General features: G+C 34.4%; 3 protein-coding genes across 5 annotated transcripts in view; 1 reads left to right on the plus strand and 2 right to left on the minus strand.

The window, feature by feature from the left end:
- The window catches only part of LOC117221858 (uncharacterized), a 50,999-nt gene extending 45,606 nt beyond the window's left edge, over positions 1 to 5,393 (minus strand). Inside the window, exon 1 of the mRNA XM_033473141.2 lies at positions 5,029 to 5,393. The gene's annotated coding sequence lies outside the window, so the exon portion shown is untranslated. The remainder of the gene's footprint in view (positions 1 to 5,028) is intronic.
- Positions 1 to 21,545, plus strand: part of Flo2 (flotillin-2) — a 483,891-nt gene that overhangs the window by 53,917 nt on the left and 408,429 nt on the right. The gene's annotated exons all lie outside the window — the stretch shown is intronic.
- Positions 15,643 to 21,474, minus strand: LOC117221870 (odorant receptor 47a-like). Its single transcript, XM_033473156.2, has 5 exons — positions 21,232 to 21,474; positions 18,956 to 19,546; positions 16,544 to 16,654; positions 16,326 to 16,478; positions 15,643 to 15,767 (listed from the first exon to the last, which is right to left on the minus strand). The coding sequence occupies exons 1-5, from the start codon at positions 21,472 to 21,474 to the stop codon at positions 15,708 to 15,710; spliced, it is 1,158 nt and encodes a 385-aa protein (XP_033329047.2). The 3' UTR covers positions 15,643 to 15,707.

The following is a 21,545-nucleotide window of genomic DNA, read 5'->3' on the forward strand; positions in this document are numbered from 1 at the left end:
TGCAAATTGTTTGCAAAATTGATATTGTTACATACAATAATTATACATATGACAATATAACGTATTTAAGATAAAAAAAAAATATAAAACACTGTAATGAAATAAAATAATCGAACGAAAGACAACAATCGATCAGTTGCGTCAATTATAAAAATTCATGAGTTACCGCGTGCAATAGCAAAATAAATTCTTGAAACTATAAAACTATATAAGACTGTAATAAAATATTTTAGTTAGTAATAGTATTAATAATGATAGAAATTGTATCTCACTTAATTGATCCTAAATAAAACTTTCGTAACCCAGCCAGTTGTGAAATTACGTTGTTTTAATGATTTACATTTCGCAACAACCAACGATCATTACGTAGAAACCAAACGGCGTGTAAGTGATAGGAATTCCAGTAACCTATGGTTCATCTCCGATTCCTCGACTTCCGGCATCCGCCATGAATATTTCACGCGGCCGTAATTTGAATTAATCGATGTTTAATTCAGGTTCGGTCGCGGCTCAATTTTCCTATAGAGCATTGTCACGACTCGCTAATGTTAGACACTCTTACACAATCAATTACGCTCGGTGAATTTTCTACCGCGTAATCACCTGTTCCCTCGTATCCGATTATTACCGCTACGTGACACTTTAAGATGCACACGGTGTCATCGCAACAATGCATCTTTCGGTGCATTCGAAAGCTCGACGAAATACTTTAATGAACTACCGGTACTATGCGTCTTGTATGACGCATGAATAGATCAAATTGAAAATAGCAATAATCTTTAAACAATTTAAATTTACTATACTAAAACTTCGTTTTATTTGATTGATTATCTTCTATTTATTTTATATATTTTTATTTTATGCACATTATATCTATATTACATATTTCTATTTTATGTAGTTTATTTTAGACAAATTCAGAAAGTTTATACAGGTTATTTTATCCACTTCATAAACTTTTATTTTATTTTAAATAATTCGAATAATATACGTCTATTTAATTTTATTTATTTTGAACAGTTTCATCAAGTTCATATATTGTATTTCGTAGGTCGCACACAGACACATATTGAACAGATTAAACGCTTCTTATCTTATCATATAACTGTCGATGACTATGCATACACAAAAGAGTATTTATAATTTCGGATGATTAAGCACGCATTAAAGAGTAATTACATAATTTTCAGTAAATAAGCATACGTCAAAAAGTATTTACTTAATTCTCAATAATTAAGTATGCACCAAAGAGTATTTATTTACTTTTTACTGATTAAGTATGCACTACACAGTATTTACATAATTTTCAATAATTAAGTATCTACTAAAAAGTATTTACTTACTTTTTAACGATTAAGTATGCACCAAAGAGTATTTACATAATTTTCAATAATTATGCATGCACCAAATAGTATTTACATAGTTTTCAATGATGAAAGATGCATCAAAGAGTATTTATACAATTTTCCATAATTAACTATGCATTAAAGAATGTTTATACAATTTTTACTGGTCAAGTATCTACTAAGGAGGATTCGATATCGTAATCAAATATTTATAAAGTAACATTGTTGTATTTATCACAATAGAAAAAACACAAAGTTTGATATTAAAGCATTAAACAACATATTACTTAATGTTTACAGCAACGTTTTTTTTTTAACAATTTAGGAATTGTGTAAGGCTCGACGTACATAGCAAAATATTGTATTTCATAAATACACCATCTGGTTTAAAGCGTGGATAACAGATATACATACACCGACGTGACTCGTGTTTCAATCACAGCAACCGACAGCATGATGATCCGGAATGATCCCAAGCAATCATGGACAACCGCGCGCGTTTAATTCTCAGTGCGCCAGGTATTCATCCGCAGGGTAATTTGCAACTAATGTGCCATTTTACAGCGGAGCCACGTGTACCCACTTTTCTTCCATATTACCACTTGTTACAAACTGTTCAACCTGTTATCCCCTATAAATTTGTAATTTCTTCCTTTTATCTCATTTCTTGCTCGCGATCAGTTTAAATAATTAACAGAGATTACAATATCTAAATAATTCGTTAAGCATTAATATGATTAATAGAGATTTAATTGACTATGTTTTATATTATTTATATTAACTTTCTGTGTTTACTTGGTGTGTACAATACCTCAATGAAATTTTGTTGTAAAAATATCACTTTTCCTGCTATTCTTTTTTTGTACGTATTAGTGACAATTTTATGAAAAATACTATTGAGCCCTATTTTAAAATGGCTAAAGAATATTCAGTACCTTTTGGGACATCGGAGAAATAGATTTTCATTGTAATAAATATTTTTCAATAATTTTCAGTGCATTCTCAGTGGTTGTTCTTTCAGTCACCTTTTGTTTTCATTCGATTTAAATGAAAAATCATTTGATCGACTATACATGATATATCCATAATTATACACTTGTAGAATTGACTATGTTGAAAAAGAAATATTTTCAATACTAACTATTTCACTTTCTAAGGATTTTCAGTTTTTTCCACTTTTTCCCTTATGTTTGTCTATTATTATTGTCTTATTAATATGAGGATCAAACAAATATATTGACAAGGATAAAACGATGATATAAACAAGGATAAAATAAAGATATTGTCCAAAATAAAATAAGAATGTTAATCACAACTGCATAAGGTTATTAATAATAATACGAACTATGTCAAGATATTAATGAAGATGTTGATAAGAATTACATAAAATCGTTAATACGAATTACATAAAGACGTTAATCTTGACAAGACAAGGCTACTAACAATAATAAAATGCGGATATCAATAAATATTACATAAGGATATTATTACAACAAGGATAAACAATAATAAAATAGTGACATCTATAAAAATTACATAAGGATATTATTACGAACTATATCAGGATATTAATTAAGATAAAACAAAGATATTAACAATAATAGAATAAGGATATCAATAAAAATTACATAAGGATATTATTATCCTTATATATTATAAGGATATTAATCAAAATAAAAAAAAGGAAACAACAGTTTCAACAATAATAAAATAAGAATGTCAATAATAATTATACAAGCATATGAGGACATTAATAGCAAATTACATAAGAATATCAATATTTATTATATCAGGATATTAATCGGCATGCCAATAAGAATAAAACAAGAACTCTTCGTTACATAGTTGTATTGATTTCATGACTATAATTTTCTCTTATTCTACTGTCGCCGATGCAAGTATTCAGTGACACGTAAACAGAATTACACTTTTTCTTCTAGTTGAATAACTCGGATGAATGTGAAACAATTTCCTGCAGTCGCGTGACACGTGCGGATGATTATGAAAGTAGCGTAATTCGTGTTACAGCTTCATGCTCCGAGATATTTCAAACTTTGTCAACTGAATTTTTGACATTTTCAACATCTTCCTATCTTAATTTTTTTTCCGTTTAAGTATTGTATGAATTACTTATTAAATATTGTTTAAATTATTTCTTAAGTATTCTGCGAATTATTTATCAAGTAATAGGTACGAATTATTTAGCAACTACTAAGTATGAATTATTTATTAAATACTAAGTACGAATTATTTATCAAGTATCTTATGTCTGATTTTTTAAATGTTTTCCTATTAATAATACTCATCGCTGTGCATGGTGGTATTAATTTTGTTAAACAATTCCACATCTTATTGGTTTATAGCAATTCTCTGTTGATACAAGCATATTCAACAAGTAACATGTTAAGGCCGAAACAATGGTTAAGTGGCATCACTGAAAATTTAAAATAAGTTTTCTGGCATTCCTAGACATTGACATATTTAAAACAATTAATTGCTAATACAATTACAAATTTTAATTAAAAAAAAGACACGAAGTGTCTTCTCTGTTACAATAATAATCCATTATTATTACATTACTATGAAATATCATAGAATACCCTATTTCAAATAAATAACGACAGAAGAATAATAAAATCTAAATACACTGGGAATCAAATTATTAAAACAATTAACTTTTAAATGAAAGTCCAGGTAACCCCGAATTTCTGCTACTTTTTTTTACAAATCTCTCATGTTGCAAACGGTAAATATATATTGAATAACACTGTAAGCAACACTGTCCTAACGATTTTATCGAATACAAATTAAGAATTAATGAACATTGATGCTTTAGTCGAATAAAATAAAAATCTCGATATTTGACACGTTACTGTTTACAAATACGAAACCTTTAAATGTCCTTATTATAATGCTAGACCAAAAATGACTAAAACACTAAAACAAAATATATATAGAAGGCGATAGTTCAACAGACAATGAAGAAGACATTATTGTGAAGGATAAAAGCGATCACGAAGGAAATTATGACGCAGAATGTTCGTTTTGCATTGGCGCGAAAAAAAATAAATTTCCCAAAGAAGCCAAACTGTGCCTCATATTAGAAACCCATTTTTCGAATGTGTGAATTTGCATACTTTTAGTTTTTCTTTTATTACAAAGAAATGGAATTTATTCTGCAGTATTGATTAGCAGATTGTAAAAAAATGCACATTTTAATTTTTAACCGCGTATTCTACTTTCGATAAAAGTGTTTATGATCCACAAAAATAATGAACCCCAAAATGAAAACATTTCTTTTAACTTACAGTTTTTCCATTTGGCACGATTGCTTTTTTATTCGATACACACGAACGCTTGTAGAAGACTTCTATTGTTTAACGATTTATCGAACACAGAGAAATTTAATAACGCGAAAATTCTTTCGAAAATAACGTAACAATTTCCAGCGTCGTCTCGAGGTCGCCGCTCGAGCACGAAGGGTGAGAGAAAAACGGCTCTCGTATCAGGCGCATTTACCTTGTCATCGTTAGGATCGAAAATCCGGCCACCCGAATCTCGAATGTCGCAATCACGAACGGGGAACACTGTCGAACCGAACGAATTCACGTATCAAACTTTCTCTGATCGCGAGAGGGAATTCCCTGCACGGTCCCGAATCACGAATTTTAGTTCCACTCACCTTCTTCACCTCTCGCCGACTTCCGGTGTAGAAAGTTGCCCGTCAAATCCGCCGACCGTTCACGATTTTGACCTTCGCCGACCGGTCGACGATGCTCGATCTCGATCCCTTCGACGATATACCCCGTTCGACGTCGCTCGCGGACGTTCGCGTTGCGCGCGATGAGACGAGATGAACGAAAGAGACAATGAAAGAAGGAAAAAAAAAAGAAGAAAAACACGCGTTCGATTCTCGGCGGATTTGGCAGCGTGGCGCCTAACCGGCCACGGATACCGATTGCCGAGTGACCGCCACGGAACCGGTAATGACACTCGGAAGAACTATACCGTACTGTTCCGACACACAACACTCCCTACTCGTTTCACTCTCACCGTCCTTGTTGGTCTGGCCGATGACTGGAGCCTCCTCTCGTCCTTCCCGGCCGTGCTTTGGCAGTGAAAGTATTCTCTTCCTGTGGTTACCCACGCACACCTCTATCCCACTCCTCAGAATGTGGTAACCACCGGTGCTTACACACTGACGCAGCCATTACGGTATGTACGCTGGTGTTACACTCTCGGCGAGGCTCGCTCCCCCTTTGGCCCGTATGGTGGCTGTGGGTTCCCTCTTTCCGCCTACCAGGATCCCGGAGAATTTGAACTCTTACTTTCGATTTTTACTGACGAAACTCTGGGACGCTGCGGCCGATTGTTACATCCTACCCTACTCAATCCCTTCTTCGTTTTCTTCTGCTTCTTCTTCCTCTTCCTCGTTTGCTTATTTTTCTTTCTCTTCCACTTTGTCTTTTTATGTTAATGTTTAATAATGTTTTATTTCTTGTTATCTTCTGCTCCTTCTTCTTCTTCTTCTTCTTCTTCTTCTTCTTCTTCTGCTTCTTTTCTTCTTAATATTCGTTAGCTTCTTATTACTCTTCTGCTTCTGCTTCTTTTTATGCTTCGTCCCCTTCGGCTGCTGCTTCTTCTTCTTCCTGTTCTTTAACTTCTTATTCTTCTTCTGTTTTTATGCTTCTATTTCTGCTTCTTCTTTTTATTCCTTCGTTTCTGCTTCTTTTCATTCTTCTGCTCCTTTTTTCTATGCTTCTTCTTCTTCTTTTTTCTATTCTTTACTTTCTTTCTATTCTTCTGTTTTTGCATCTTCTTTCTATGCTTCAGTTTCTGCTTCTTCTTTTTATGCCTCTTCTAATCTTCAGCTTCTGCATCTTCTTTTTTCGTTTGTGTTTCTTTTTATGCTTCTCCTTCTTCTATTCTTTAGCTCCTTGTTATTCTTCTGTTTCTAATTCTTCGTTTTATGCGCCTGTTTCTGCTTTTTCCTTTTATTCTTCTGTTTCTGCTTCTTCTGTTTATGCTTCCTCTTCCTATTCTTTAGCTTCTTATTCTTCTTCTGTTTCTACTTCTTCGTTTTATGCGCCTGTTTCTGCTGTTTCCTTTTATTCTTCTGTTTCTGCTCCTTCTGTTTATGCTTCCTTTTCCTATTCTTTAGCTTCTTATTCTTCTTCTGTTTCTAATTCTTCGTTTTATGCGTCTGTTTCTGTTTCTGCTTCTTCTTTTTATACTTCTTTTTCTTCAGCTTCTTCTTCTTCTGTCTCTGCATGTTCTTTTTATTTTTCTGCTTCTGCTTCTTCTTTTTGCGCTTCTACTTCATCCTATACTGTAGCTTCTTATTATTTTTCTGTTCCTGCTTCTTCTTTTTATGCTCCTGCTTCTTTTTCAGCTTCTTCCTCCTCTTTGGCTTATTCTTTTTATGCTTTTCTTCTTTTTCTTATGCTTCTATCACCTCTTCATCTTCTTGTTCCATTACAAATATACTCAAGACGGGATGATTTTCTCTTCACATCAAACTCTAACATTAATTCCAGTAAGAATGAGTCCGATTTGAGTCTAATCTAACTGGATGAGTCTGATTTATTTTGTTTACTCTATCGTTAAATACTTTCCTAATAAAAGACCTGACGATAGGACTACTACATGAATTCTACTCTGAGAAATGTAATGTTTCGAACTTTGTGAGCATTCTTTTACCGTCCTTTAAGTGTGCTAGAGATAGTAAAAGTGTTAGAGGAATTCGGAATGCAGCAATCATGATATAATCAATGCTTTTAACTCTATGTGCAAATATCAGAACAATTATAATTGTTCTGGCAATTTTAATGCCAATATTTATGCTAAATATTAACTAGTGAAATACAAGACAGTGAGAATAGAAGAATTTTAGGGTACTGGTAAAATACTTGAAGCTATTAACGGATAAACGAAACTTTCTATCTCATCATTTCCATTTTTGTCTAATTTTACATGTACTAAAATTATTTTACATTTATAACACTTATTTTACGTTTATTACATTTATTTTACATTTATTAAAAGTATTATACATTTATTAAAAGTATTATACATTTATTAAAAGTATTATACATTTATTAAAAGTATTATACATTTACTAAAATTATTTTATATTTATTAAAAGTATTTTACATTTATTAAAATTATTTAACATTTTCGATTTTATCAGTTATCACGAGGATAGCACTTCTTTTCATGTTTCTGCCTTGAAATTGTTTAATACTTATTAAGTGGTTATTGATAATCCATACATAATCCAGATTTTCGATTTAATTCGTAGCACATCTTGCACATAAATCGTTCTGTTGCAATTTCAGCGATTTTGAGCAACTTATTGTTAGACTGGTTCAGATAAATAAAAACGCCAATGATCAGAAACAACAAACTGTAAGACAAACATATTCAAAATTGAAAACACTTTTACTTATATTTAGATAGAACAATTTTATTAATACCATCGATTAAGAACTATTATTTACAGTAAGTCGCAATATTGTTAATACACGTAAAGAGTTAATAAGATTACGAAAAATAGAAACATTATGAAAGAAATTTCTTTCTTTAAAATTGTTAAGAAATAAGAAACTTTCAATTGTTACGAAGAAACGAGATATAATAAGAAATTAACTTTTGTCGAAGTCAATACAGTAAATTCTCTCCAATTGTCAAATGAAAATTTGAAAATTGAAAAATGAACAATTTGGGAAGAGGAGATACGATTATTCGAACATCGCAGCTCATTTTTATAGCTGTTGACAATCGGCAACTATAAAAACGAGCCACGAGACTCGAATAATCGTATCTCTCCTTCTCAAATTGTCTATTTTTGTTTATAAGCTGAGAGACAATTGGGGAGAATTTACTGCACTTCTTCTAGAGATTATCGTCATAATTTATCGATTATTGAGTCTCATGACATCCCTAGCCTATTAACCCTTACACGTACACAAAACACGTCAAATTAAAAAAAAAGAAACAATAAATCTCTATGTTTAATTAAATCTCGTACAGTGTCGTCCGAAGGTTATGCTATAAATTCGACTCAACATGAGCTACAATAATACGAAGTAAAAAATATACCATGCAATTTAAAAGAATGACGGCGACCTTGATTTTTCCGAATAGAACATTTTTTCTAAGATTTGTTAAATCGTAATCTGTAACTGATTCACTTTTGCTCGGAACATTTTTTTGTCAGACTATCGGGAGTGCTCGAGAAATCGCGGCGACAGTTACGTGGAACACCCGGTATTTACGCTACCTTGACGGAACGTTTGTTAACGTTATTTCGATAGATTTGAAAAATCGTCGAGTAGAAAAATCTTTTTCAAATAGAAAGCGCTCCGTCTAATAGCGTCGAGGAGCTTCGGACCACTGTAGGAATGCGTAAGGCCAACGTTTGGCCATGAACGTGTCAACGGAGTATGGATTCATGTTCAACAATCTTTGAAGAACGTGTGGAAGAAAGTATCGCCAACATTCTCTCGTTTTAACGATTCGAGCCATTCTTCCGGTTATTTCAGAAACATAAACGCTCGTTCGTTGCGCAGCCAATACAATTTCCAACGAGGAAACCGATGCACGTGCTAACAACGCCAATAAACACCTCGGACGGAAATTGCCATAACGATGATACAACCGGTACGAATTAACCGGTTGGCTACTGCAATCCCTTTGAAAAGTTGCAAGTTACTGCAGTTATACTGTGTTTGCTTGATTTTCTTCATATTTCGTTTAAATACAACATTTTTATAAAATATATCATTTAATTAAGAATATTAAAGTATACAAGGTTGGATCTGTAACAAGCTAAATCTTCGTTCTGGCTCGAGTTATGAAAAAATGTTAGAGGAGGAAAATGAATGGTCTCAAAGGAGTCATAATGTGAAATAAATAGTTTTCCTGTAAGTGGATGCGTAAAGTTTATGTAAAGATCATCGACGTTTTTCTGAATGGATAATTACATTTTTCTTGCATATATTCGAGTTCTTTCTTTATTCTGCATAAAAAAGTGTTAGGGTAATATTATCGAAAAATGAACAATTTAAAAGATTTTTTTTAAACTTGTTCATGATGTTCCATTGCAAACTCGATCAAATTTAGAATATTTTCGAATATTTTTAGAATATTTTTAGAATATTTTTAGAATATTTTTTTTATATGGTGATAAGAGAGAGTATTTCAGTACACGTTCTTCAAAACCTCGTTCGCCTTATCTGAAACTCCTAGAATTTTTTTTCCTACGAGAACACATAATAAATAAGGTACAAGCATATCCTGTTAATTCGGTAGGCGATTTAAAAGAACAAATGAGCCGTTTATTTTGAAAGTGGTTTAAGCCACTTTATCGTAATGAAAAGTGGTGATTTTTTAATGTTTATACGAAATTATTTATACTGAGAAAAATATCAGTATCCTGAGATAACAAATACAAGTAAATCTTCTCGAAAGTTAGCATCCATATTTTTAAACGTGTTAAAACGCAAACCCTTAAATATATCGACTTAAAAACAAAGAGACTCATGCCACTTTCAAAATAAACGGCTCAAATTACAGTTCATTGCAGAGCAATAATTAAGCAACAACTTCATTCGGCAATGAACACGATTAAAAAGCGTTGAACACTTTTTGTCGTTGAACATTTACTTCGATGAAGACATTTTTTCAAAAAATCTTTTAAACTATTCATTTTTCGATATTATTATACTTCTTTTGTGCGGGATAAAGAAAGGAAGAATTTCGCATCGAATAGTTTTCCTTCTTTAAATTGTTAATTATATTGATCTCCGTTGCATTTAGATTTTTCCGTGTGGCATTTTGTATAATCAAAAACTATTGCACACACAATATCACTTTAAATACTGCACGACTAATATCAACAATTGGAAACAAAAATTCCTTTTCGTAGTGTTTAGTTTGCCAGTAACATGTTTAAATTTTTTTGCCTCAGTTTTCGAGACCGTTGACTTAGGTACTTCATACAACTGAACGACATGCTTTTCTAGAGTGCAAACAATAATGCTACCAGCGAAAGAAAAATAAATTTCTACGTTACATAGAATTTTTCGCAATGTTCGTATGTTATAGTTTTGTTATGGTGTGTATTTTGGGCTATGACGAGTATAGTCGTTACGAATATCGAACTGGTTAAAGATAGGACAGGCGGTGGAAATACATTCCTCATTTACGGTTCCGAGAAAATACTCTCTGAGAAACGGTCATGTCGCTTTAAGAGAAAAATGCAATATTAAAAAAATATTTTTCTTATAAAAATTCGTCCTTGAACAAATAATGAATAAATAACTGTGTCTTTCTTTTGAAATTTTTTCTAAAATTATATTAACGTAGACGACTATATATTTAACGAAAACAATCATGGAAAATATATTTCTATGTATTATTATATATAAATTGGTATTGCTATGTACTATAAATTGCTGTAAATTATTAAATGTACATATAAACAGGTATTGCTACATATTATTAGATACATATATTTGTATTGCTATATATTATTAAGTACATAAATTGGTATTGCTATATATTATTGAATACATAAATCGGTATTGCTATATATTGTAAACTCAAATACAAATTACTACATATTGTAAATTGTAATATAAATTGCTATATAACAATAAACAGTTGGTGTAATAGTTTACAAAAAAATTCTGCTGATTGCAAAATTGAATGGCATGAGCTTACATGCTGTTATGATATTGGATCCAGTAAACAGGAAAATTTAATTCATTCAAGAATTCATTTTCAACTATTCTAATAGTCATTTTTAATGATTACATCAATTATGGTATCTATTTTGAAAGAAGATATTTGAGGAAAGATCTTTAAGCTATCTTCCTTGTATAATGCAGTCATCGAGAATGCTATTAGTAGAATTCCTATAGCTGAACTATTAAAATAACACACTTAAATATAATTACTAATTTTATAATACTACAACGCTATATTTGTATACGTTAATTAACAGTAAATCTACTGGAACTGTCAAGATGATTAATCTCAGAATTTATTTCTACGCTGTAACTATTATTAAATAAAGGTGTGTAGAACTTTTCCAAAAATTTGCTTATTCATACGAATATTTTACTAAAATCTTAGCAATTATTAATAAATGTATCTTCGTAGTTTTCACACGACACTTATCGCAAAACTAAAAATGATCAGGGTCTGTATTTTTCATCGGCCAAGGAGTAAAAGGCTATATTTAAGTGGAAGATGGTTCATAATACTGCAGAGATAGCGTCGGAGTGGCTGACGTGACCATTGTCACGTTGAAAAATGGGAATGGCGTTCGACACGATTAGCCACGTACGAATTACAAGCAGGTTAGGAGAAAGGAAGAAGAAATCTATTAGTGCTAACACCGGTGTTCAAACACGTTTCATCATCTCGAACGGCTGGTCTCGATGTGTGATCTCCGAGATTCCACATTGGAGAAATTTACGAAACGAGACGCCAAGACTGTACGCCTTCGATAATTTTTTTGTTTATTGTTACGTAATGGGGAAAAGTATGTTCTATATTATAGCGTATATTATAGTTATATATTATAGCATATATTATAGCATAAATAAGTATATTATTAGCATATATTATAGCATATTATAGCATATATTATAGCATAAATAAGTATATTATTAGCATATATTATAGCATATATTAGCATATTATTAGCATATATTATAGCATATATTAGCATATTATTAGCATATATTATAGCATATATTAGCATATATTATAGCATATATTAGCATATTATTAGCATATATTATAGCATATATTAGCATATATTATAGCATATATTAGCATATTATTAGCATATATTATAGCATATATTAGCATATTATTAGCATTTATTATAGCATATATTAGCATATTATTAGCATATATTATAGCCTATATTAGCATATTATTAGCATATATTATAGCATATATTATAGTTGTATTATATCATAGTTCCAGCGTTGGTGAAAGTGGGAGGGTAACTCTACATGAAGGGGGTGAAGGGAGCGATTCTACATGAAGAAACAAATTGAAAATAGAGAATAAAAATTTTTCAGTTAAGGTGTCGCGAAAATCGACTGTCATTTCCTACGATTTCATTTCCAATTGCATGTCTTATGATTTAAATTCATAGACAGAAATGAGTAACACGGCACAACGCGATACTATTTATATTAGTATTATTTATAAGTGACATATGAGTTGTATGGATAATTACAGTGGATAAAAAAAGTATTCGAACGTCTTTTGAAATGGAATAACCTTTTTAGAACTGCACTAAATGACTTGAATTTTTTTTAGATGATAAAAGGACCAGTATTATAGGACCGGGGCTCGGAATTAAGTGCACGCAACACGACGATTTCGAGGGCTACGCCTCCTGACCAGTGTAGGCATGCAATTTAACTACATGTATAAACGACGGCGCATGTGCAGGGCGTCTACCGGGTGAATATTGTAAAACCATCTGCAGCACTGCGTCGCGTCGCCATCATAGTTCAAAATTACAATGTTTACCCAGTAGACGCACTGCGCATGCGTACTCGTGCGTAGGTAAATTGCATGCCTACACCGCTTCTGACTTCCGTCGCAGCGTCTCGCTCCCCGTGTTACCCAATTCGGCTCAGAGGACCTCAGGCGCGTACAGTAGCAATTATTCGTGGCGCATTAGGGCGACGCACAGTGGTCTCAACCGATGAATTAGCTGTTCATGATGATTTTAGCAATGTTTTAAGACGTTAATGACAGTTTATACGTCGTTGAATTCGTCTAACAATTAAAGTATCCAGATGATTTTAATTTCAGACTTTAAAAAAAATTTGTTTCTAATTTTTTATATTGATGTTTATAGAAGACTGAGTACTAATTAATTTTCGTTCGAAACATTTGTTTTGTCAAAGCACCGGATATTACTGAAAAAGGCATGTTAATGTCAATTTGTTAATGGTTAATTCTTAATGTTAATTTATAATTTTTATATTTTAATAATGGTATTTTTGTTGTTACATAATACGGTTGTTCTATTGATAATCAAGATAGTAACTTCTTGGCGCTCCGTGCGGTTCCAGCCACAGATACGCTATAAACAATAATCATTTTCATCAATGGACGTTAGAGGAAGTGATATTAGTATGATTGTAGTGATAAAAGTATGTAGAAATGATTTCACTTTAAAAGAAAGCGCGATCACTTGAGAATCAAAAGATATTAATTGTTAATTATATGAAACGTTGAGAATTCTCCTTAGTCAATTGAATATTAGGTCATTAAGTATGAAATGTCCGATTTGAGACTGAAAGTTTGGTTTATTATATCTCGGGCAAAAAGTAATATAATTAATCAAAATATGCGCCTAAAGGATGGTCGAAGTGAAATATCTCGGCAACATCGGATATCAAACTTGATGCTTTAGGTAATCGGATATTTCATACTTAATGACCTAATATTAATGTTCAAATAAATTATAAGCAATATTTCTTATATGCAATCATCATTTATCATTCACACGTTATCGCAATTTTTCAGTCATTTCCGGTGCTTTGATAAAAAAATGTTTTGAATGTAGCTTAATTAGTATTCAATCTTCTATAAACTTCAATATAAAAAATTAGAAACAAAGTTGAGTTAAAGTTAAGTTAAGTTAAAGTCACTTTGATCTTTTAATTGTTACTATATCTTTTTTACTTAATAATGTTATAGCTGACATTGATGTCAACGAGTTCAACGACCTATATAAAGCTGTCTTTACGTCTTAAAACATTGCCAAAATCGTCGTGAACAACTAATTCATCGATTGGAAGCACCATGAGTTACTATTGTGAATTCGTTTTTTGTTGTTAGAGCTATAATTTCTGATCGATGATAAATATGAAATCTTCAAAACAGGTTTTGATTTAATTAGCGACAAGCAAAGAGACAGAGCAAAACGTTGGGAGACGCAAAGAACGAGACATCGCGACGGGAGTCAAGAGGCGTAGCCCTCGACATTACCATGTTGCGTGCAGCCTTATTCCGAGCCCTGCTGTAGACTATTGTGAATTATTGCTCTTGAATTCTTTATTATTTCGATCTAAAATTGTGAATTGTTAGTTTCTATTGAGTAATACGGTGAAATGTTCGTTTATATTTGGAATCCCAATCTTCATCGCACCAATGAATAACATTACCAAAAGTTTTCGTCATCCACAAGAGACTGCAAAGTGACGAACACGATCTGTCCCAAGACCTGCAACCGATAAAGGGAACCGGAATTCCCACAAAAGCGATTACAAATGATCGAACGATACCTGCAACTTGTCGCTTGCAACACCCGCTTTACAGATGACTATGTCCACCCACAACATCGAAATCAGTCACACGTTCGAATAAACAGATTACAGAAATACAAAAGAAAATTCACATGATTAAGCAATTAATTAAGATAAAAAGTTATTTGCCATTCGTGGAAGTGCTTATCAGCCCACAGGAAGCGACAACCAGCGATAAGTTCAATGTGATGATTCAGCGGTTGATACGATGAATAATATACAGGCTGACCCAAAATAATGTTGCTTTCGAGAAATGAGGGATTCCTGAGGTCATTTGAAGTAACTTTTTCCTTAGCGCAAATGCAATTCGCGGCTTCGTTTACGAGTTATTAACGAAAAACACTGACCAATGAGAAGACGCGTACGGCTGACGCCCCGCCTTCGCGACCACTGTCGGCCGGCGCGATGCGGCATTGGCCACAAGAGCGGAGCGTCGCCCTCACTTGCTCTCTGATTGATCAGTATTTTTCGTTAATAATTCGTAAACAAAGCCGCTGATTGCATTTTCGCTGAGGAAAAAGTTATTTTAAATGACCTCATTGACCTCATTTCCCGTAAGTAACATAATTTTGGGCACCCTGTATACATTGGATCGGACAAAATTATTCGGTCAAACACCATCTTTCCTGCCATAAATTGATCTGTCAATTCATGTCCTTGAGCGTGTTACACTTTCTACAAAAACTTCATCGCTTTCAGGAAAAGGTATTTAGGATAATTTGCGATTTTAATACGACAAAACATAGTTCCCTGACATGTTGTAAATTATTCTCATGCTTCTGATTAAACGAAGTTTATAATATCGTTATAAAATTGAACAAAGTTTTCAATGCTATCGTTAAATTTATAAAACGTTTATAGTGTGTTGTCGTACTGTCAACAAAGAAGAGAAAAAAGGAAGTTGTTTAGGAACGGTTCCGTTTGGGACAACAAATCTACTGCGATTTATCAGTTCCTATCTCTTTTATTTACATCGGAAACAGAAAATAGATTTCTATGCTCCTTCCCGTTATTCGTCATCGTCAAGTGTTACCAATAAGAAATAGTAGGATATCGTTCTATTTATAATCTGGAAAATACATGTCCGCAGCCATTAAATCTTGAAACGAAAGAAGAGGACATTAGGTTGTCCCAAAGGTTCGTCACGTTGTTAAACAGTACGAGCGCAAGTAAAAACACGCAAATTCACGTTCTGCATATTACTCAGAAACAAAATTTACTTTCGAGACAGCCTAATAATATACAGGGTGACCCAAAATAATGTTGCTTTCGAGAAATGAGGGATTCCTGAATTCATTTGAAGTAACTTTTTCCTTAGCGCAAATACAATTCGCGGCTTCGTTTACGAGTTATTAACGAAAAACACTGACAAATGAGAGGACGCGTACGGCTGACGCCCCGCCCTCGCGATCGCTGCCGGGTGGCGCGACGCGGCATTGGCCACAAGGACGGAGCGCCGGCCGCACTCGCTCTCCGATTGGTCAGTGTTTTTCGATAATAACTCGTAAACAAAGCCGCGGATTTAATTTTCGCTAAGGAAAAAGTTACTTCAAATAATCTCAGGAATTCATCATTTCACGAAAGTACCATAATTTCGGAACATCCTGCATAAATGAGATTGCACTACCTTGGCGAAGAGATCGACGGAAACCACCATTAAACGGCACGCCTTCAGGATCACCGATTTCTGCATCAGTATCGTAAGCGTGAGCTTACCGGTTTTAGCACTTATGTCCTCGTACCAGTTGCTGCAGTAAACTTCCTGGCGAAAACCGTCGCTCTTCCCGAAGAAGAATTATATCTATAAGGATCGGCAGTCTCATCATTGTCACGGGTGATACAAACCTCGGTAGTGACCATGTCTGCCGGCCAGGTGTACATGAATGTTTGAAGCGTCTTCCCGATAAGGTAAAGCATTATTGCTACGGCTTTCTCAATCGCTATTCCAGCGTTCACCTATTACAGTGAAAACATATTTTGTTTATACATTTTTGTCCTCATTCATTAACTTTTTCGAAAACATTCTACATCAACGAAAACGATGAAAAGAGATTATTTTAAAATAAATTAAATTCTCTCCAATTGTCCCTCAGTTTGTAAACAGAAATGGACAATTTGGGAAGGGGAGATACGATTATTCGAGATAAAATTATTGTATAAGCGGGAAACGAGGGGTTCCTGAGGTTATTTGAAGTTACTTTTTCCTTAGCGAAAATGCAGCCCGCGGCTTCGTTTACGAGTTATTGACGAAAAACACTGACCAATCGGAGAGCGAGTGCGGCCGGCGCTCCGCCCTTGCGGTCAGTGCCGCGTCGCGCCTGCTAATGAGAGACGAGATTTGTAGACGCGAGGCGACCGAGCCAATGATCACTTCTCATTGATCACTGTTTTTCGATAATAATTCGTAAACGAAGCCGCGGATTGTATTTTCGTTAGGGGAAAAGTAACTTCAAATGATCTCAGGAACTCCACATTTCTCGCTTGTACAATAATTTTGGAACACTCTGTAATTGTAGCCAATCGATGACCATAAAAACGAGCCGCGAGGCTCGAATAATCGCACCTCCTCTTCTCAAATTGTCCACTTTTGTTTGCAAGCTGGGGGACAATTTACTCTACGTAGACACCTTTTGAACGAAACAACCTTTTTTAAAAGTGGACCGAACGAGTTAAATCCTTTTGGAACGTCGAACGGACTGCTTTGAAAGTTGATGTGTCAAAAATATTTGTTTACGAATGTGGAGAAACAATTGAACAAGTCACGATTTTTAACTTTCTTATCTACGCATGCACACGGGGTGACCCATTTTAAGATTTACACTTAATTATCTCCTAAACTATAGCTTGTTCCTAAAAATGCTCTAAATGAAACTTACCTTGTTTCGAGATAGTCACAAATTCTCTCTAGATGGATGTGCCTTCGAAATTTGAAGCTGACCTTGATTTTTTTAAATGGAACTGTATATTTTTTCTAAATAAGCTTGCTGTCCATTTAAAGACGAATTCATTGAGCTATAACACTTTGGTCTGGTAAACCGAAGAAAAAAATGATCATTATTGCGAGTTCGCGTGACGTTTGCGCACAACTCGAGGGAATACTCGGACATTAATTAACCTTTAACGATCTTGAAAGACCAAAGTGAATAAAGTCAATGAATTCGTCTTGGAATGGACTACAAGCTTATCTAGAAAATGACATACAGTTCTGTTTAAAAAAATCAAGGTCATCTTCAAATCTCGTAGGCACATTCATCTAGAGAGAATTTGTGACTATCATAAGATGTACCCCTTGGAAGAGGATAAGTTTCATTCCGAACATTTTTAGAAACAACCTATAATTTAGGAGATAATTAAGTGCAAATCTTCAAATTGGTCGCCCTGTATATGAAAAATTCAACCACTGAATTCTTTTGGTCTCGGTTACACAACATATTTTATAAGTTGTGTCTAGCAAATTAGTTCTCTCTACTGCTACAAAAAAATTCAAATTGTTCGATCCAATTTTAGAAGAATAAATTCCGTTTCAGAGTATGGCCACATACTCTAGTGATTCACTTAAATCGATCATCCAAGTTACTACGAAAGATATGAAAACTTTTCAATCAAAACTATCAACTGTTTCGACACGTGCATCTGAATCGTTCTACCGAGGTCGTTCTAATGACTTTTTCAAGGTCGTCAACATTTTTTTAAATATCAACGTTCATTTTTTACAGTGCGTTGTTGTTTGCGCCGAGACGAGTTCAATGACCTTCAATATGGTGACCTTGGCAATTAGAAAATGAGTTGAGATTTAAGGAATACAGAACTGCGCTTGGCGCTTTCAGCATTTGTAATAAAATAAGGTTATGTATTCTTCCGTTTCTGTATTCCTTAAATTTTTCAACTCATTTTTCAATTGTCGAGGCCATCTCAAGGTCATCATATTACAGGTCATGGAACTCGTCTTAACGCAATCAACAACGTCCCGCTATGAAGAATAAACGTTAATGTCCAAAAAAGCGTCGACGACCTTGAAAAAATCATTAAAACGATCATGGTAGAACGATTGTTTAGTACCGTCAGCTTCGAAACCATTTAAATACCGCTTTGTCATTTTCTTTCAATACCTTTCGCAGTGACAGAAATAACATAGATGTTCGATTTATGTAAATCACCCAGTATATTTTTTCACAAATGTCCATTCTATCCCGAACTTCGACAATTTTGTTCGCCCTTCCATCGTAACGGAATGACTCGCGTCGCGGTTACACTGACCTTGGTGACCTCGAATATCAACGCGCACATGCCCAAACAATTGGTCATCATGACCGAGAAAATGATAGGCCCGTAAATCTCCTCCATGATTTCTCGGCACTTGATCAATGTGACATGCCGGTCGATACAGTTCCGTAAGACCTGCTCGGCGTTCCCGTCGCTCCGCCGTTTTGGCAACTCCTCCAGCTCGACTGCCATCGCACGGAACACGGAGCACATGCGGAACGCGCACAGGGTGAAGAACGCGTCTACCCCGGACGTTATGATGCAGAACGAGTAAGAGATGGCCACCTCGAGCATGTAATGGGCAACGAAAAACGCGGTGGTGTCGATCGGCAACGGGGAAATCGAGGGGAACGGCGTCGACCGATTCGCGTGCCGTATCGTCACGCCTATCAGCGGCTTGATCGAGTATAGGATCCCGGTGCTGACTATGCACACGCAGTGGTAATATCCCAGACGGTAAAAGGGCAGCATGAACTGGAAAGCGGGCGAATCGGGGGGTTGCTGCATCGCGGTCTCCTGGAACAGAGCCTCGAGCGTGTCGGCCACGTGTATCAGTTTCTCACGGCAAATCACGAATCGGAATGTCTGGAATAATAGTGATCGTTCAAAGAGCATGTAGTTTACTTGCCGAAATAGAAACGTGCCTCGAAAGCTACGATTATTGGTAAAAACGGGCGCAACATCGGTTGATCGTTGCGCAGAAAGACTCGGTCCTGAAGCAGATCTTTGATTTTGATTGAAATTTTTCTTCGAATTTTTTAACATTGATTTCGAGCGAACAGTTCGTTATATACCGAACGACGATTATGAAGCAGATTATATCTAAAATCGAATCTGTTGATTGCGTTAGAACGTGATTTTCAATTTATAAGTGTCGAAATTGTCGACATTATTTTATATAATTATAATCATAATTATAATATATAGAATCTGATTTTATAATATAATATAATTATAATTATATTATATATTATAATATTATAATAATATTATAAATATAATAATATTATAAAATAATATATAATATTATAAATATTATATATAAATATAATATAATATAACTATAATTATAATATATAGAATGTGATTCTTAATGTACAAGTATCAAAATTATCGACATTATTTCATATAATTATAATTATAATTCATTAGTTTTAGAAATCACATAAAGTAGATTCTCCCTAATTGACGCTCAGATTGTGAACAAAAATGGACAATTTGGGAAGAGAAGATGCCCATACAATTGCTAAGAGTTCCTCTTCTGTTGCTGTATAATTATTTTCGGGTGAATTTAACGTACGGGAAATGTGTCAACAAAAATGTCCATTAGGTGCACCTAATCCGCCATTTGGAGCGTCTGGCAGTTAAAAACGAGGTTTCTGAATAATTTGGATATTGTAACACGGATTGTTTACAAAGTTTATTTCTCAATTCATCGAAACTAATCTGTTGTTTATCTGTCCAGCGGAACGGTACTTCTTTTTTTTGTTAATTCTACGAGAGGTTCAGCTATTTTAGAGAAGTTCCACATTAATTTCGTATAATATCCTGCTAATCCATGGAACGATTTTATGCCTGGAATTTGAATTTCATAGGAATTTTGAAGTTTCTGACGGCCTTTAATTTCTCTCGATTAGGTTTTATCCCTTCTTTCGATATAACACATCCTAAATACTCTAATCCTGGCCTAAGTATTTCACATTTGTCCGGTTGTAATTTTAATCCTGTGTCTCGAAATCTGAAATATTACAGCAAGATTTTCGTCATGTTCTTGAATTGTTGAAATCAAAATTACGATATCATCTAAATAAGCAAAGCAATATCTTCCAAATAAGTCCATCGAGTGTTCTGTCCATCGCTCGTTGGAACGTAGCTGGGGCATTCTTTAAACCAAACGGCATGCGTTTATATTGAAAGTGTCCGTCAGGAGTAGAAAATGCGGTTTACAGTAAATTCTCTCTAATTCGCGGTCAGATTGCGCACAAAAATGAGCGATCTGGGAAGAGGAGATACGATTATTCGAGCCTTTCGCCTCGTTTTTATGATCGTCGACAGTCGGTAACTATAAAAACGAGCCGCGAGGCTCGAACAAGCGTATCTTCCCTTCCCAAATTCTCCATTCTTGTGCGATGTGTATGTGAAATGTATATCAAATATTTCATAAATACCGCAGATCAAACAATGCGGCTTCCGCCCCGTGCCGAATAAACATTGCGCGGAAACGGATCGGAGTCAGTGAACAAAAGCGAACATTCCGCCGACGAACGTACCCTTATCGTCATGTTGACGATGCCGCTAAGCAGGCTTAGACACGCAGTGATCGCGCTGATTTCGGTGATGTGTAGCCGGATAAAGTTGATCATGGCGCAGAAATCCAAGCAGTAGCCCAATATCCAAAAGAATGGGAGATACCTGCTAACGATACTCCGTTCATAAGGGTACAAGCCGCACATGAGAAGGCTTCGTTTCACGAAGCTAACGTATTCCCGGTACAACGGTAACTCCTTCGGCATCGTTCAACTTGTCCGAACAATTGTATCGCAATCGATAAAGACTCATCGGCGAACTTTTTTAAAATGGACCT

Source organism: Megalopta genalis, chromosome 5 (assembly GCF_051020955.1).
Source record: "Megalopta genalis isolate 19385.01 chromosome 5, iyMegGena1_principal, whole genome shotgun sequence".
NCBI classification, from domain to species: Eukaryota; Metazoa; Arthropoda; class Insecta; order Hymenoptera; family Halictidae; genus Megalopta; species Megalopta genalis.

What these genes read in the sequence shown, in the direction of transcription:
- LOC117221870 (XM_033473156.2), bottom strand. Translation starts at nt 21,474, where the DNA reads ATGCCGAAGGAGTTACCGTTGTACCGGGAATACGTTAGCTTCGTGAAA. An exon ending in TCGTCAACATGACGATAAGG is followed by an intron (nt 19,547 to 21,231) that starts GTACGTTCGTCG and finishes CTATTATTCCAG; the next exon opens with ACATTCCGATTCGTGATTTG. An exon ending in CCGTCGATCTCTTCGCCAAG is followed by an intron (nt 15,768 to 16,325) that starts GTAGTGCAATCT and finishes TGTATTTTCCAG; the next exon opens with ATTATAAATAGAACGATATC.